Source organism: Macrosteles quadrilineatus, unplaced genomic scaffold (genome assembly GCF_028750875.1).
Source record: "Macrosteles quadrilineatus isolate MER2022 unplaced genomic scaffold, UCM_ALF_1.0 Scaffold_5__1_contigs__length_97177068, whole genome shotgun sequence".
NCBI lineage: Eukaryota > Metazoa > Arthropoda > Insecta > Hemiptera > Cicadellidae > Macrosteles > Macrosteles quadrilineatus.
The window spans coordinates 82,384,475-82,403,408 of NW_026542598.1; the positions used below are offsets into that span (position 1 = coordinate 82,384,475).

At 34.3% G+C, this 18,934-nt stretch overlaps 2 protein-coding genes across 6 annotated transcripts in view; one reads left to right on the plus strand and one right to left on the minus strand.

Moving 5' to 3' along the window:
* The window catches only part of LOC128994014 (rho GTPase-activating protein 39-like), a 77,050-nt gene extending 66,692 nt beyond the window's left edge, over nt 1-10,358 (plus strand). For all 5 annotated transcript variants that reach the window (XM_054418211.1, XM_054418210.1, XM_054418214.1 and 2 more), the window contains one exon: nt 5,664-10,358. The gene's annotated coding sequence lies outside the window, so the exon portion shown is untranslated. The remainder of the gene's footprint in view (nt 1-5,663) is intronic.
* Nucleotides 10,359-10,899: 541 nt separating this feature from the next.
* LOC128995727 (uncharacterized) overlaps nt 10,900-18,934 on the minus strand; it is a 57,107-nt gene continuing 49,072 nt past the window's right edge. The window contains exons 4-8 of the mRNA XM_054420746.1: nt 15,999-16,191; nt 15,170-15,475; nt 14,312-14,499; nt 13,447-13,476; nt 10,900-13,007 (exon numbers count right to left, since the gene is read on the minus strand). Of these exons, the coding sequence (XP_054276721.1) occupies nt 12,441-13,007; nt 13,447-13,476; nt 14,312-14,499; nt 15,170-15,475; nt 15,999-16,191 (1,284 nt within the window). The 3' untranslated portion in view covers nt 10,900-12,440. The remainder of the gene's footprint in view (nt 13,008-13,446; nt 13,477-14,311; nt 14,500-15,169; nt 15,476-15,998; nt 16,192-18,934) is intronic.

An 18,934-nucleotide genomic window follows, 5' to 3' on the forward strand; every position in this document is an offset into this window, starting at 1 on the left:
TGTCATGATAGTAGCTGCTTAAATAGTACTTTCTCTTTGTACAATAGTTTACAGCCAGTTACCAACCCAGTGCGCCAAAGTCCGTAATATAGGCAGGTGCAAATAATTTGTCAAGATGGGTACCATTTTAGGCAAGGTTTCTATGTTTGGGTTTTATTAGACTTGATAAGAGCATATATTTCTACATAAATATTTGATATGTGTAGGATAATATGATAAAATGTAGGCAAAAGTGGTGAAAAAGGCAGACACCAACCCGTACAATAGATATAAGATAGTTCAATAAGAAATAATTTAAGAATTGCTGTGATAAAAGGATTTTCGACTGATTTCGTAATGGCAAAACATGACATGACAAAGAGGAAAATTAATTTTAAAATCAGAAAATAACATTGCAAATACTTATTAGGTTCAATTCAGTAACTCTCAATAAATATTATGTGAAATACCCCTTTAAAAATGAACAGCTGTTTTATTAAAAAGTATTATTCACATGGCCAAAATGTAAACAACTCTGTGGAGGGATCTTTAAAAGCTTCTGGGGCAGAGCCCTAAGGGATTTTGCGTAGTTTTTCTTTTGATAACTCATGTACAGACCAAGACCTTTCTTTGGACACCTCTACCAAGATTCTATGCCCAACCGTTCTCCCAAATTAGTGGGGACAAAGTTTCCTATTAAATATTTAAATTCCCCCATGTTAATCTTATGGGAGAAAATCCCACTTTGATGGCCTGTGGGGCAAAGCCCGAGGATTTTTATTACGGGAATTGGTGAAAGGGGGCGTCTACACAAAAAATACTTTATTTTGACACGTCGTTTGTAAAAATCCGTCCATTATTAACGGAGGAGTAGTGTTTCTTAGAAATCGCCTTCACGTATTATATATAAGGATGTTTGAACCAGCTATGTGGAATTGTGAAATCAAAATTCATTTGACAGTTAGCTCTGGTTGTTTAAATTTTTAAATTTTGTAGGTTTGCTCTTGTTACCTTGGATACCATCAATCAATATTTCTAAAATCTCTCACCTCAAATTTTTGAAAGCCCACGGGGCAGAGCCCTAGGACAATAACGAAGAGGGAATAGTTGTATAATATGTATCCTCGGAGCTGTAGCTTCATTTGCGTGCAATTTGAGCCCAGTCGGTTCAGTACTTTTTGAGATTATCTCATACAAACACACAGACACACATACACACATACACACAGACACCACCTCTTCCTTATAATAGTATAGATAGATAGATAGATAGATAGATTACTATTATAGTATTATATATTTATGGTGTGGGTAGCCTCCGGATTGCGAATAATAACTATGATAGTAGTTTAAATACCTTATTCATGCAATCCAATTGTTGTCTCCACAACTAGTTTCAACCTGCTAGGAGGTCATCATCAGGTGAGTACAAGGATGAATTACTTCATATGAAGGTCGTCAGTAACAGTTTTTTTTTTTACATTTACACAAACACACGACGAATAATAAACACATAGTGCGCACACATATACGGCCGATAATGTTTTTGTCAAGGGGAGGAGGTTTTTAGCAACACGCACACATATTGTCGAGTTCAATGTTTTTATCGGCCGTATATGTGTGCGCACTATGTGTTTATTATTCGTCGTGTGTTTGTGTAAATGTAAAAAAAAAAAACTGTTACTGACGACCTTCATATGAAGTAATTCATCCTTGTACTCACCTGATGATGACCTCCTAGCAGGTTGAAACTAGTTGTGGAGACAACAATTGGATTGCATGAATAAGGTATTTAAACCACTATCATAGTTATTATATATTGTCTGTGCTATGGCTAAAATACGTTTTTATTACTGCATCAGCTGGAGACACTCTCTGAATATCTGCTTCAACCATTTGTTGTCAAACATTGATCTCGTAAAATAGTGAAATTATTTTTCGTATGCACTAATAGAGCAAGGTTTGTACTAAAAGAAAACCTTCTTTTAGTTTAAAAAATACATGTTTCACAGGAAACATTTTTAACCACTATAGTAACACCATTATAGCTTAAAAAGTTGATAAGTGATAATAGTTCACATAATATTTAGCACATTTGACGGATAAACCTTTTTTGAATTCGTCATATTATAAGTGTATGAAAATTCATATATTTGTGTATCAATATCTACTTATCTCATTTCTGTTCAATGGAAGTTATACAATTTCAATGATACCGGTACTTATGGGAAGTCTTGCAGCTGTTATTAAACTGTGCATACATTTTATCTTACGAGTAAATTTGCTACCAATTGATATAGTATGACGATTCTATTCTACTGCAGTACTTAGAATTATGCTACCACTACTCACATTAAACCAACCATATTTACTTTTGGGCTAGTGATTAATTTATTGTATTAATCATACAATATAGTGAATAGTGTAGTCATTTATTTATTTCGTTTCTATGACATAGCTCTATTTTGTATAAATCAATTATGCAATCATAACAACAGAAATACTGCATCATTACATTTTACGGTGACATAGTATTTATTTTACATATAAAAAATTTAAGCTAATGCAATAATTAGTTCAATTAGAACCATTGGATATTGAATAATTTAAACACTAATCGAAGACGAAGCGGTTGACAACTTTCAAACAGTTGACAAGGCCTAGTTGCCTTCAATAATTGCAATGCGAACTGTATGCACGGAGGTCGGCAAACAGTGTTCACAGTGTGCAGGCACTTTGGACGTCGTGGCATTTGGACGTCGTGCAACAGTCAAATATTGATTGGACGTCGTGGCACTTGGACGTCGTGCAACTGGCAGCGACTTTGGATGTCGTGCAAATGTTACTTTTTTACAATTCTATAGTGCGCTGTTTCACGACGTCCAAGTGCCACGACGTCCAAAGCTTGTAGAAAGACTATATTTTTGGCAGTTACTGTACTTTTGGACGTCGTGGCACTTGGACGTCGTGCAACAACTCAAAAATTATGTTTTGGACGTCGTGGCACTGAAAAAATATTATTGGACGTCGTGGCACTTGGACGTCGTGCAACACTCCCGGCCTACTGATAGCCGGGTATGTGAAATTCTACAGGTAAAATACCCTGTGTCTGTGTACAAGATTTTCTGTGTACATACAGGGTAAATAAAAAGTCAAGATTCCCCCATTTAATATGTTAGAACACAGAATTGTCTTCTTGTACACAGACACAGGGTATTTCACCTGTAGAACTTTACTTACTCGGCTATCAGTACTGTGGGCCTGAAACGAATTTAAGGAAGAGATTAACAAGAGGTGATCCAGGCATAAATAAATTGGATGCTGCATGCACAAACCACGATATAGCATACTCAAGATCGAACTATAGTAAAATATACACAGATACCCTTTTGGTGGTGCAAACTTAGCACATAGATTCATTTTAAGATTTTGGAAAGTTTTAGTGTCCCCAAAAAATGAGGGATTATGAGCTCAACTGGAGATTACTCTATATATAAGATATATACCTTTAAATATTACCAATTTAATTTTAAACAGTATGATTTAAATTGGCATTCTGTTAATTACGTTTTTTTAACCCGCCCTTATGACAGTGTGTATCTGGATCCGGATCCGGTACCGACATTTTCTTGGATCCACCCATCACTAAATACAACACCGTACTCTAAAATTCAACGTTACATCTATAATATTAAAACGAAACAGTGTTTTTTTATTTCACGATTCTGATTCAACCACTCGACGGATTTTCGTGATTTTTGTGTTGAAAGAAAGATAATTTTGAGAACTAGGGAATGTCGAAGCCATAATTTTACTTTAGGGCCCCAGTTTTTTAGAAATAAGGTTTTAATTTTTTAAAAGTCTAGCAGCCGACGCTAAGATTCTAAACTAGCTTTTGGCATAAAATAATTTGCTTAACATAACAGCTGTAAACATTCAGCTTTTGTGTCACAAATTCAGCATTTGGATAAAAATGTAAAGACATACTTAGGGTTGACTCATTTATACTATGTGTAATGCGAATCATTGACACGTTCAATTCTTCTGTAAGACGATGACAGATTAATTAAATATACATAGTAAAAGACTAGGATGTTCAAATTATTTTTTAAAGCAATCTTTGTAATCTTCGATTTGTTTTAGAGCAATATAATTTGTTTTAACTAACAGCTGGTTAAATATAAACTATGGAACTATGAGGCTATTTTATTTACTCTTATTTTGTCATTGATTATAGGAAATAAGTAAGATTAGTAGAGATAATTAGACCACAGTTTTAACCAAAATTAATTAAACCACAGTACAAATCGAGGCTCTGTACACGAGTCTTAATAAAAAAGGATAAATGCAAATTATTTTTCTGCTCCACTTTTCAAGAAAAGATTAGAAAAATAACAATGTTTACATGTTTAATTCTTAATGGTAGCTTTTTGTTTACAATTAATGTTTGTCTGTTTTAACTTTGTTTGGATTAGGCCTGGAAATATTGATGTCATAAAAAGAAGATCAAGAATTATCTGGAATCACGATTTTAAATTACCACCACAACCTCAGCCGGGTTTTATACTAAGATAAACAGGATGGATGACATAGATTGAACACAACGTCAACATTGACCTAGGATACTGCAATTAAACAAACCATCCTTTTATGAAATCGTGTTCAGCTGTGGTTACGTTTAGGGGTGCCTATATCAGCGCCCCCAAACGTGAAAAAATCACTTTTATTTCAACTATGAATATATTATAGTTTAAATTATTAACTAATATGGGAAATTACGATGTACGTTTATTCAATGAGGGTGGGTAATTATCAAGGATAGAACTGATAACGGTATGGATAATAAACATTGACAATTACGTCATTAGCTTTACTAGCGTGTTTACTTTTTATATTCCTGCTACATGTGACCAGTTCTTTTTTTCAAATGAATGTTATTTGAACCAAACAGCTGTTTCAAAACAAACTGTTATTGTTTTTACTTTTCTTTGTTTACACTTATTTATTTAGCAATTAAAACAGGGAAATTTGACGATTAGTTTTGATGTTAGGACACCAAAGTTAAATTATGTGTACTGTGAATTTTATTGGATATTATCGTTTTATTTTAGGTCGTTTCTATTCAGACCTACTGGAAATTGTGGTGATAATAATTATGGAAGAGGCAGGTATGCTATGGAAGGTGGTATCGTTGACTAGGTCTATACACTTCTCAATTGACTATTACCATTGACTAGGTGTATAGTCAATGCTATTACTCACCGTAGGCTACTTAAAATCAGTGTGCGTATGTGCGAATCGGCTGCAAATCTCACTTCAACGCTTTTCACAACGTAAAAATTGCAGAATTGCTGTTTTATTGTAAAATTATTGGATTTAAAATGCATATTATCGTATAGGCCTATGATGGAATAAAAACATATTTGGTCGCACAAAATTTGTTTACAAGATGATTTTTCACATTAAAACTGCAAGAAACTTTGCCTTTATTTGTGTAAACTAGCTGATCTGAATTGTACACAGTTTTAACTGACTACTGAATTCCCGTACGTAGGACGGGCTAACACCTCGTTTACTTTAATCTTAAAATTCTACTGATTGTGCCTGTGTCTAAATTGTGTATCTTGTTGACTTTTGTGACATTTGCTTGAAAAATAAACTGGAAATCTTATCTTTTGTTACAGATGGTCGGAGCGACCAGACACTACAATTTGTGCCTGAGTTATGCCATTCATACCAAAGTTAGCAGATTAAGTATACAGTCTTATTTTCGTGTAAATAAGAATAATCTCAGAATGTAATATAATTTGTTTGTATTTAATTTGTTGTTTATCATTCTGTAAAGAATTAGTCATGTTTGTCAGACAAATACGTTTTAAGAGTTTAAGAAACTAGCATTTGTACAATGCAAACCCTATGGGTCGGAATCCGTACACGAATCTGATCGCAATTCGACGTCAGCGAAAGACGAAGGGTCAGTGCTCAATCGATAATAATCTTCCTATTCTGCGTTTGTTGTTTGTGTTATAGAACGGAGTAAATATCTCGCTAGTCATTTAATTTTCAGAAATTCCATTGTGTAGCCTACTGCATGCTACAATGCTAAAAAGTATTTTTGCATTTCATCCTGCTTTTAAATACCTGGTGAACTGTGCACTTTTTTTATGGATCTAAATATCTATTTGATTGATATTGATTTATCAATAATTCAATTTGTAGTTAAATTTCTTTACAATTTAGAGAAACTTCAATGTAGTTGGTTTATGTAGTTAAATTAATTGATTTACAATAATTATGTAAATCTCATCTTTCGACTTCGTGGTTTACTGATGAATAAGTGTATTTATTTTTGCTTTAAACCTTGTATTGGTAGAACTTATTATAAATTTTGTTCGTAAATGCTTGAATTTTATTTATTTATATAAAAAATGATAGGTCAAACTTTGACGTATTCAGGACATTAACGTCTTATATATTAGGTAATTAATTGCCAACAAGTTTTAAGATAATTGGTAATGCATTTAGGTTTGATCAATGTTAGCAAATTTGTATCTCTGCCCATGTTAATGCATTTCGTTTCAAACAATGTTAGGTTATTTAGTTATAAAATATAATAAATTAGGAAATTTGCTTTAAAAAATTTAAAAAAAAGTTCTATCACACCATAAGGTCAACGGATGAAAAAATCTTTAGTCATCACTAAATCACAAGTCTGATATAATTTATGATAAATAATGAGCTGTGAAAATGCTTGAACTTTTACAAGCATGTGCACTTTTGTTTTCAAATTTGTTACTTAAAAATAGATTTCAACGAGGATAATTTTTAATCCTGGTATTTCTAAGGTTAATTGTTATAATTGAGATTATAAAAAATCCTTAGACTTTTTCTCACAGACTAAGTCAGTCTAAACTGAAATACAACAATACTTTTATGTTTAACATCATTTTCAACCTTTTAAAGATAGTTTAGACTGTGCACAGTTTAACTAACGTAAACGATTATTACTATTTAACATCACCCTGAAGTTTCTCTATGGTTTTAGTCCCAAAACGATTTTGTTAAACCCAGCAATCCAATGCGATGTTGATTTAATGTAGTAATTACATTACCAATTTGTTTTTTATGTATTTAACTTCTATAAAACTGTTTATAGAACTTTGCTTTGATAATCCCAACTGAGTTCCAAAAACACAACACTAGCTTGTGGTATTTTTGTATTATGTGAAAAGGATAAATTAGGAATACTATTGAATTATATATTATGCGATAACATATATTACCACCATTGTGCTCCTTTAAACATTGTATTTATTGAGTAATCATTAGTGGTTTTTGTAGTATTGTTTTATTGGAATTTAAAAGAAATGTGGTATGTTTTGTTTCATGAAGTTTTTTGTTCTTACACTGAACTTACTACTTTGTTCTATGACTGCACTTGGTTTTTTTAAGAGTGTTAAACACTAAGTGGTCCAATCTAAGTTTTGTCTATGTTAGGGATTGAACCCCTGAACCTATCACTTTCCCACCGAAAATACTAATAACTAGTCCAATGTATGTTTAGGAAAATGACAATAACTTAAAGAAAAAAAGGCAGTGTAATTAAAAACTTTGTAAAATAGTACAGTAGAACTTCGATAACAAAGTGTCATTTTCAAATCCCCTTGAATTTATTTTACCCCCAATCACAACGGTGGCGTCGTCCTGTAATCCAGCTACAGTAGACTCGTCCGTATCGGCCTTGCCCGGACTCCCGCTCGTCCGGATCGGCAATCGTGATTTTTTTTTCTAGTGGCACAGTACAGTAGAAGTCCAATTATTCAAGCTAAACTGAACGGAGACTACTTCGGATTATGAAAAACTCTAATAACAAAGTGAAAATTATAGGTTATAATTAGACAAAAATTTTATTGAATATGGTTTATTATTACAGTACAGTAATAAGTGATTAATGATTAAATGAACAGATATTTCTTTACCAACTCGTCCCGAAAAGAAAGATTCATTACTGGTGGAACTGCATTTGCCCGGCTATCAGTACTGTGGACTTGAACAAAATTGAAAAAAAAAACGGCTATATACAGTACTGTATTTGCTCGACTCTAGATAGTCGTAATCCGGACTGGACGTCCGCTACATTAGTCCGGATGAGCGAGAGTCTACTGTACTAGAAGGTCACGAATTGTGGATATTTATAGGCATGCACTGTGGATGCATTACTCCTTGGTGTGGATCAACATCAGCACTAGTGAGTACTACGACTATCCGCAGTACTATTCTGATGATTAGACCAATTCGTTAATTACAAGGCAAAAATATCGTTCGGATTCCACTATAAACTGTAGGTCCCTTAGTTGCCATTGGCTGTATGGGCTGTTAATTAACAGCTGTGTCTAAGGAATATGTCAGCCTCAGTCCCTAACAAGACTACAAGATCGCGCCACTCATCCTACACTCATCTCCATTCATACTTGGCTTAAAATACCTACTTTGTATGGTCACCATTATTTCAATGAAATGTATTAAAGTCAAGTAAACCTCGATAAGAAGTTTACCTTGATAACTAGTCTTATCTAATAATCCCCATGAGTCATGTTTTTGAGGTTCTACTGTACTAAGAAAAGTTTTGAAAAAATTTTACCTGTATATTTATTTCTAAACAAAACATACCACGTTTCCAAACATTTTATCTCTAGAATTGGAATAGAAAATTACTTTGTAATACCACTTTACCAATATTGTTTATAATTTGTACTCAGTAATAAATTTGGTTAGTAATAAATATGAACGTCATATCAGTACATAATAAATCTACTCAACCTACGTATAACGATAACATTGTTTCAATTAGGTGGATCCAAACTTAAGTTTTACAAGGTCAATTATTTTGCAACAGTTCTCAGTAAGTATATAATGTAGCAGTAGGAGTTAATTTGAGTTACAGTTTATGTACATATACACAGTTCCTGAAGCCAGGATAGATGTACATAGAATAAACAGCTTTTGTGGTATAGCGCTCATAGTAACAGAGTACTCAATTGTAACATTTTCACGATTAATATTCGCTTCGCTTGTTTTCTGTTTGTCATTAGATTATTTAGCTTATTTTTGTACCAAATGTATGTTAAGTTTTGTCGTATTAACATTATTAAAATGTTTTATTGAATTTACTAATATTTTTATGTTAAGAGATGTAATGCATTTGAGTGACAGGGATTGGACGTGAAACTGTTGGAGGTTGTAATCGGTATTGGAAGATAATTATTTCATTTATTTGTTTTTGAATTATTATGTTAAATGCTCATTGTGTGGCCCTTACCATGTAAATATACACTATTTTTATTTTTATACGTTGAATTTACAATTTTCAGAATTTGAAAGTTTTTAAACCAACTTTAAAAAAATGTACTCTATAAATGTCACAAAGATTGAACAAAACCATTTAAGATTACTTGAATTACACCACTCAAAGAAAGTGCTACAGCCAAATTATATTTAACCTTTAACTTCATATTTGTAGTCAGCTAACCAAATTGAGTTTATAGTTGGCAATCAGTTGTTGTTTTTCACACTATTATAAATAAAAAGCACAATGTTGAAGGAATGAAAGTAGATTCTTTTTGTATATTTTGTGGTATGGGCCCCTAAATATTAAGAGTAAGGGATTAGTTCCTAGTTTTATGACTAGTTTTGTGTGTAAAAGAACCATATGGGTGTTCTCAGCGAAATAAATTTTAATTATCCTCTTTAGGCTTGGAAAGAGAAACTTAATTGTACTGTTATAACTTAACAGACACCCTTTTAATAGATACAACACAATACAAATTTGCAAGATCTTTTGTTTCTTCACTTTCATTTTTTGTTCAATTCAATACAGAATCATTAGATAAAAATATTTTCTCTTTGATAAATCCGCATTTGTCTCTTTCACTAATCTTTTATTTTGTCTCGTTCAAGAATTCTGAATCAGTAACAAGTCACTATTTTAAAATGGGAGGTAGGAAGGTTAAAATGGTGTCTGTTCTAAAAATTATGCACACTCAACAACTCTACTTGTTATTGTTAATTGAAATTACACATCACAAAAAAGTGTAGATCCAACTCCAAGAAAGTAAAATTATTTTAAACCTTTGCATCCAAGCCGATTGTTCAAAATTGTAACAGCAATAGTTGATGTAAATGGAGGTGAATTTCTCTCAATGCATTCACTGATTGTTGAAGTAGTTAATAATCCCACTGATTAAAATACTTAATTTTTATACTTTTTTAGTTTGTTAGAAGTTACCAAAAAATTTGTTTTACTTATGTATCCAGCTTAGGAAAACATAATATTTGTTTACAATAACTAATTTAAAAAAATAAATACATTGAACTTATTATATTGCAGTGTGTTAATATCCCTCGTGAACTCTATGTGCTGACTGTGCTATCGCAGATTTTGCCAGGTATTTTAACGACGGTTCAAGGCTTTATGTCAGAGGGGGTTTTCAAAACAAACAGTTCTTGAATTTAATTACGTACACAGTACCTGCATTTTATTTAACAATAAAATAGTATATTTTAATTTTTTGACCCAAGCTCAAGTTTAACAAGGAAAATGAGCGAGGATTGAAAAAAAAATTTTGCCCGTGAACTTGTCATATAAAGATAACTTCTCACAATTATACACACTTCCGATACAAGCTATTGCCATAGATTATAGAGAACAGACCAGGGTCTACTCTCCTTACTCTGTGCTATTACAATCGAAGTTTACAAGAGAGGATACGGATAATTTTCCCTCCTCCCCCCTCGGCTCAGTAGATTTTTACTCTTAGGGGTAAAAAGAGCTACTGTAGACCCGCAACGCGTGTATTGAAAACTGCTATTTGGTACAAAAAGGTAATTTTAGGAACAGGGCATGAATAAAGACTTCAAATGTAACTGCAAATAATAACATATTTTATTTCTCTAACTTAAAACTAAACATAAATTTTCAAAATATATACAAACATCTTTCTATACATCATCAGTCAGTTAAACAACTAAACACTGAGTTACACAAAATTCAACAACTTCGATCAGAGGCACAGGGAATCGCTTACATCACAGCACCATTGAGATTAGATCATGCACGACTTAGACCGAGACATCCGAGGTCTTATTTGAAAACAATCAACACCTAACGCGCCCGTTAACGGGTAATGATAAAAAAGACAAACCAGTGGTGGGGTAAATTTTCCAGTGCGGGAACATATTTTGGAAAAAGACAGATTTCCACCTTACTACACCACTGCAACAAACTACGATATAAAATGGTGGGAAATCCCAAGATTTACCTGAATGTTTCCCTGATTGGATATCAGCTGTTTTTAACTTGCAAATTGAAAAATGATGTATGTTATGAAATTTTGCTTTAGCAATAAAGCTGAAAATATATTAAATCGTGAATTGCTTTATACACAGCTAGAATAATAAGTTAACAAATAGATTTATTATCTAGATATTTTGCTCTGCACATGAACTAAAAAATGGTAACTGTGAAATCACATTGTGGTTTACAATTATTTTTGTTATTGAATATTGAGTATTATATGATTCTATTTGGTTTGAATGCGAAAATTTCAATACATTTTCATTCAAAGTTTCTTCTTACTCTTATTGATAAAATGTTGGTAAAAAAACTCGGCAATCATTCACCTAAACAATTTAGTAACAAAACTTTCTACAATAAAATAAATCATTTACAATAGGAACTTTTGTTATGTTATTTGATTCAAGACAAACTACGCTATTTATGAATTTGTAAACAATTCTTAACCGGAAAAAATATTTACTAGGGTTGTTAACTTTACATTAACTAAATTAAATAGTCAAACTCCAATAACAAAGGTTGACAAACATTCAATACATCGACAATAAATTTCCACTGGCCACTTAATGACTTAAAATTGATAATTTGGATTAGTGCTAATGGGAAATAGCCATACATGTTTGAGTTTGGAAACAGCTTAATCTTATTTTTAAACATTTGATAAAGCTCTTTTAACTAATTTAATGACATAACAATATCTCGCAACAAACGATTTTGTGATGAACTTTGTGGGAGCAACAGACTCTTGTTACTTAGAGCGACTTATTTACTTAATACTATCAATATTTTTAACAATTTATATTATGTAACAATGTAAGTAAAAAGTGGACAAAGTTTATCAGCCCGACTACAAAACTACGCAACTTCACAACAAACTGGCACCCACACAGGGTAGGCTCGTTATAACGCAGTTACAACAAGGGAAATGCAAATTGAGACAGGTACCATTAGAGAAAACAAGTTACATGAAACATTAGTTAGGATAACAAGTATAAAAAAACACCCAAGCGTACATAACTTTTCAGCTGAAATGACTAAGTATTTTCAGCATAGTTGATTTACGCTCCCTTTCTCACAATGTTTGTCAACTTTTCAGGTAAACAACACTTCAGTTTCTGTCAGGAGCACAGACAGCCCACTTGGAGAGGGGGAGGTAACTGGAAGGGGTCGAACTCCAGTCGGGGGGATAACAACCCTGAGGATGTTTCATTGGCCTGGATATCGTCTGTTGGAAGTTAACGGATATCGTGACAGGATGCAGCACTATATTGGCGAGATTGGTTTCAACGTTGCCAAGTTCGGCGAGGAATGGCGCAAGTACGTGATGGTCGATGGTGAGTGGGATATAGAAAGAGCCTTTGGAATGCAACGCGAAAATCGGTACTCCGGGAGTTGACGAGTGTGCGGGCGGTGGTGACGCAGGACTGGTGGGGGGATACCTAACCGGCGGAGGGGAAGGGATGGACGAAGTGTCGCTCGGTCTTCTCCAGTCGTCGGAGCGACGTCGCTTCAAGGATATGGGATGAGATTGTTCCACACTGCCGGAGTGTTCGGCACTGAATCGTTGCTTGATGTTGTTTTTGAACTTGTAGAGTGAGCCGGAGGATGAATGGTTGTCGTGGGGGAGAGACGTTCCGTTGACTGAGTTGGGCGGGGAGGGCGGCTCGGGAACCATCTGGAAGCAAAGTAATTGATAAAATATTTACCAATTGGAGACATTACAAAAATATATAAATATGTAAAATTATGATTTAACTTACTTTGAGGTAATTTTCCTTTTAAGTAACTACAACTCTTTAACAGCTTGTTGAAGGAGTTAGTTTGGTTTCTTTTAAGAGGTTTTAACTTTGCCCATCCTCAATGCCATAGACATAAATTTTCACACATAAAAACCAGATAAAGAATTAATTAATTGTACTCTTATAAAAAAAAAAATGATAAAAAAACTAAAAACTACTAAGGACAAACAAAATTAGACAAATGTTTTAGCATGTAACCACAAAGTACTCGACACAGGAAATTAAGGCTAAACCATATTTAGACCTTAAATAGTCTTAAGTAGTGTAAAACTCAATCTCACAACAGAGCAAATGAATTTAAATTCAGAAACACACCTGACTTCCCGTATCCGTAGTCTGGCAGTCCTGTAAAAGTAATTTATTGTCTAATTAAAGACTAAAAAATTATCTTTAAATAATTTAAATTATTTTGAAGGAGTAGGCTAGATTTTATTTGCTGTATCAACTACTTTAACTATTATACCCTTGTGTACCATTTCACCTAAGAGTTTATGATGTCTACTAAATTAATAAACCAACTCCTAACATGCAGATTCAGCTGGATTATATTCATTTTGTCAAAAAGCTTAAAAGAGCCAACCGTTTTAACAATTTATTTTGTTCTGTAATATATATTGTGTCTTTCTGTAGTCCTATGTATGTTGAATAAGTGAATTGCTATTGTGTAATAATAACTTTTAAACCTTTTAATAGTATGGGATGTAAATTAATTTAATCATAACTATTTATTTGACATTTCTCTTTTGCATAAAGTAATCTTCTTGACACATGAACGGAAGGTTTTAAAAAGCCTGATTAGCTGTTATATTTCTAGAGGATAAAAATGTAATGAATACTCGCTACTAGTCAATCTATAGTCAATGACAGAACTTCTTATAATGTGCACATAAAAACATGAGACCAGATTTGAGGTTGATCTATTGGGACTAGTCTCCTGGGTAGAGCGCAGTGCCTTAGAACGGCCTTAGAATACTCAGCAACCGATCAAACCTACCCTCCCTTACAATGCTCCAAATAAAATGAGTAGCTAAGTAGTTCAAGAATTGTGTTGTTGCTGCAAATTTCAGGTGCAATCCTCAGCAAATTGGATTTATGTACGTATAGCATGTGATGTTTTCTGTTAGTCTTAACTGGTAAAAAGTTGTGACAATCTTTGAATAAGAAACAATTGCTAAATTACCTCTCGTCTGTTCTGAGGCAAGGAGTTGCTTGTGAGTATGTCTCGCAGTTGACTTGCGCTGTTGTAGAAGTTGTCCGTCGTCTGCCGTTCTCCGCCATCGCTGCTAGATCCCGACCCTGAGCCAGAACTTCGCTCTTTGCTGCTGGAACTAGTCTCTGGGTGGACTCTGGGATTGTTTAATCCTCCTCCTGCAAGAAAATAGGTGATTATGAGAAAAATACTAAACTTGCGTGCTTAGAGTAGCACTAATACTTTGGAAGCTTTTAGAATTATGCTTAGGAAAAAGTATTTCTCAAATCAATTAAGTAACAACACAGTAGTGCTTATTGTTTTATTAATTTTGTGTTTGATAATTTTTACCTTATCTTTCAGATTTTTGAATGGCAAGAGAAAATCCTGGCCTTTGCTTAATCTACATGTTGTTGGAAAACATTGTAGAATATTTTATATACTTCAACTGAGGATATCAACTGGGTGTGGAATCAATTCTTATTTGGATTTAACTGGTGATGTATACATGTTGACTAGTTTTATCTCTGTTTCTCAACCATTCAAATTGAAAGCAGTACACATCAAAGAAAGAATATATCTAGTCAACATTTTATAAAACCCAGGTAAGCAATGTTTTGAATCACTTTAAGAAAACTTATACTTTGCTTGATTAGAGAAATGACATTGTTCTACTATACTAAATGTGATCAATCCCTTCGCTGGTAAAAAAGCTAAAAGATGAAGAACCATTTAATGTCCACAATATGATATTTTCTTGAAGAACTACGACTCGATATTCAGGCAAAAACTTTATACCTACATCAAAGAACATAGCAATACAATAATCAATTCCAAAGTGTAACAAACCTTTTAATATTTTATCGCAGTGCCTCTGTAAGTGAGAGATGAGCTGCACACAGAGTTTATCTCCGGCGAACATCCCCTCCACCTCCACCAGGAAATGCATAGTTTCCGAGAGACACTCGTGGTATCCGAGCCGGTAATGTTCTTCGGTGATTTGCGCTGAGCCGTTCACCTCGAGTAGCCGAACGTTCTCATGGGTTGGCAACACTGCAGCTGTCATGTGCTGCTTGGCGACTCTCGTGTTGCTCTCTGGCGGAGAGTATGATTCCTCGGACTCCATGCTGGGGTTGTGCTCGATCTCACAATTGCCTGCGCAGACAGAAAAGGTGTTACTAATGGTTGTACTGGAGATGATTAGTGGGATTAATCATAGTTCCAAGTTGAAATATGCAATGCTTTTGCTAGTTTACAATTCATTCATCTTAGGTGAAAGGCACATGTATGTAATAGGGATCCAAAACCCTTGTAAAAGAGAATGTAAATTATATTATATTTTACATTATGTCATCACATCAGTGTGCGAATCATAAAGTTAACCTGAACGTTGAATGAATGAGATAACAGCTTTGTTGCTAAGATCAGATATTTCTTCAGCCAGGACCTTTTAACATCCCAACAGTCAAGGACTGATGAGTCCAACTTTGAACCATTAAAACCCTTCTGAATTTTCTCTAAGAAGAACAAGTTTTCTCTTATTTGAAAAAGAGTGATCTAAGTACTAATGCAACAGTAAAAAAGAAGTGGGCCCAAAATTGATCCTTGGGGGACACCAACAATTTTCAAATTTTACAAAATTAGGTTTAGTGCAGTAAATAAAGGAAAAGATCCTAACCTAAGTGGCATGTAGAGTGATGGTCTTGCAGATGTTTCATGTGTTTGATGGCCATCTCGATGATCTCAGTCTTCTCAATGCGGCCTCGCCCCTTCTTCATGTAGTCTGCAGGTATCAGTCGAGAAAGGTCGGCGAGACAGTTGTTCATACGGTCTCTCCTTCGCTTCTCTATGATCCTGTGAGACATGGGGTCCTATTAACAAACACAACAATCAGGGCTACAGGTGCATTGTGGGTATTGGCAATTTGTGTAGTGGTAGTAGTGTACAATTTTTGACATTTGACTACTGTTAGTAGGTATTACGTTCCCATTTTAAATGAGTAGCCAATTATTGAATGAAATTAAAGGTAGTTGTATTGAGGTATCTGTTAAATACACTAACTTTTTCAACCACGCTAAACTGAGAGGATAATTTACTGTAAGCTACGTGACGTCAAATACCTCAGGATCAAAACTAATAGAGTAAATATAATTTTCGAAAGTAGATCACTCTGTGACTGTATGTGGCTCATTCAATTATGTATGCTACAACACAGAGAAGGTTTGGAGGTAACATTCAATGGTGTCTAGCACTAGTCACTTCCCCTTGCACTCCTTTCCTCCCTCTCCATAACATACTACACTGGTCATGCTGGAGGAAGTCCCTGTGCCATGTGCAATAGGAACACAGAGCTTGCTGCTAGAGCTCTTCCTTGCTCGTGCAAGTATATTGCTCGAGCAAGTATATTGCCCTAGCAGGTATGTACGCGCACACACAACTTACTAGCTGAAAGCGCACAGTAATCCCATAAGAAAGTTTACTGTACCACTGTACCTTATATCTCTGTCGCCGTCGCCCCAATTAAAATACAAATAAAAAAAACCGCTCGGTACATATAGATGGGATGAGCAATTCAGTGGCCAAAATTGATTGGCAAAACGCTGTCATTGATAAAAGACTAACATGCACTTTGGATTAATTATGGTCCCACTACTTCCAGAGTCAGACCAGGTCAATTTAAAATTAGGAGCCAAATTAGAAAGTTCTGCAATGTCTTTTAGTGATCGACCAGTTAATCCAGAATTTTAAACAATCAAAGTAGAGGAATTGAAAGTGAATTAACAAAAATTATCATGTCATGGTCAATGGAATTTTCACTGAAAAACAGCCTCACATTGTCCTGTCTTTATCAGGTTGTGGTTGTGTGAGTGTTTACACTATTTTGCGCCACGCCATAATCAAATGAGATGACAAGTTATTGAGCTAAAGATTAAACAAACTCCCAATTCCGTTAACATTTTTCATTTGTATAGTTAGATCAGCTAATGGTATACTATCAATGTAGCTGACACTGTCGGTAGATGTTAGTTTTAATGTGTATAGGGCTTTAGCGATTGATTCCTACACTAGAAACAAAATATTTAAATGTTTTTGTTTGAGAGCAAATGTCTGCTGGAGTTAAGTAATAAAAACATTCCTGATTACCTCTTTTTTGTTGCTTTCAACAAAATCTTTAAACTGAGAAAAAATTAAATTTGTAACGTTTCATCATTTTTAGTAAAAAAAAAAATTGAGAGGTAAGCACCTGAGAACTAAACCAAATGGTAAAGCCACCTCGTAACCTGCGCACCTTCGTACCACAGGGGTTAATGTAATTTGTGGGTGGTTTTCTATCAATAAATGAACAAATTTAAAAATAATATTGAGAACTATAGGCTATATATACCTATTTAGTTCATTCATTTTTACTACTCATACTCTACGCAAATTTTTAATAGGGAGAGATTTTAAACAACATAACAGTATAAATGAGGTTTTAAACAAATCCAAAGGAAATGTAGTTTAGAGAAATTTCTTTCAATCAATTATTATAATGGTGTTTAATTGAAAAATATAATAATTTTTGAGCAACAAATCTCTGTTTAACAAAATATGATAACTAACTCCTGTATTTTTTTTTAGTTTCTAAGTATTTTTTCTTCTATAGTTAGTTTCAAGTAGGGTAATTATTTAAGCACACATAACTGTGTAGTAGAGGTCCAAAGTATCTCTAAATACAGTATAGCATGGTTTTGCACTTTTGGATTTAACACTTTTTGAAATAACACTTAAGACTGCGTGAAGTTTCCTTGGCTTTAGCAAAAAGACTTGCCAGCATAAGAGTAATATCTTCAGTATCCAATAGTCAATGGTATATCATAGATGAAAAAAAAAAAACATACTCCAAGGTACACCTCTTGTCATCAAGTGACTTGAAAGCCTCCTATGTAAACAGTATTTCTAGTTAAAACTTTTGAAATTTGTTAAAAGTTTCCCCAACCTCATTACAATTATTTCAAAATATTTTTCCCATTGTAAAACTATTAGACAAAATTTTGTTAATCACCTCTTTAGCCAACACCTTCCTTTTGGAAAGCACGGTGGCGAGTTTCTGAAAATCAGTGCTGTGTAACGGTGGGGGCTCCCCGGCCATTAGAAGATGCCGCTCCAAAATAGTAGCACTTTGGGTAACCATTGTTCACTCGCGATAACAGTTACTTGTCACACTATCACTGGCGAGAGCACTACGCGGAACTAACCTCACTTTCCGCGGCACTGTACTGAACTGAAGTGAAGTGGCTGAGTGACTGGCTACTTGGCTAGTGGCTGTACTTTTGGCGCGTCACTGGGAGCAGTCTGGCGGGAGTTTGTATAACCTCGGCGCACGTTTCTCGCCGCGCGCTTCGTCACGCGTCTCCGTACACGCCAACACCGCACACCGCTCTCGATGACTTGCCCCCGATAATACAGAACCGTCTCCAAGGTTGTTTGCTGTGCCAACATTTTACCGGAGACGTATTCCGCAACTGATTGGAATTTTTTGATTTAGATTACGCATTTTAATTTTGTTGTCTAATTGTTGGACATTGATAAAGCATATTCACTGTAATTTGGTGTAGGCCTACACACAACCAA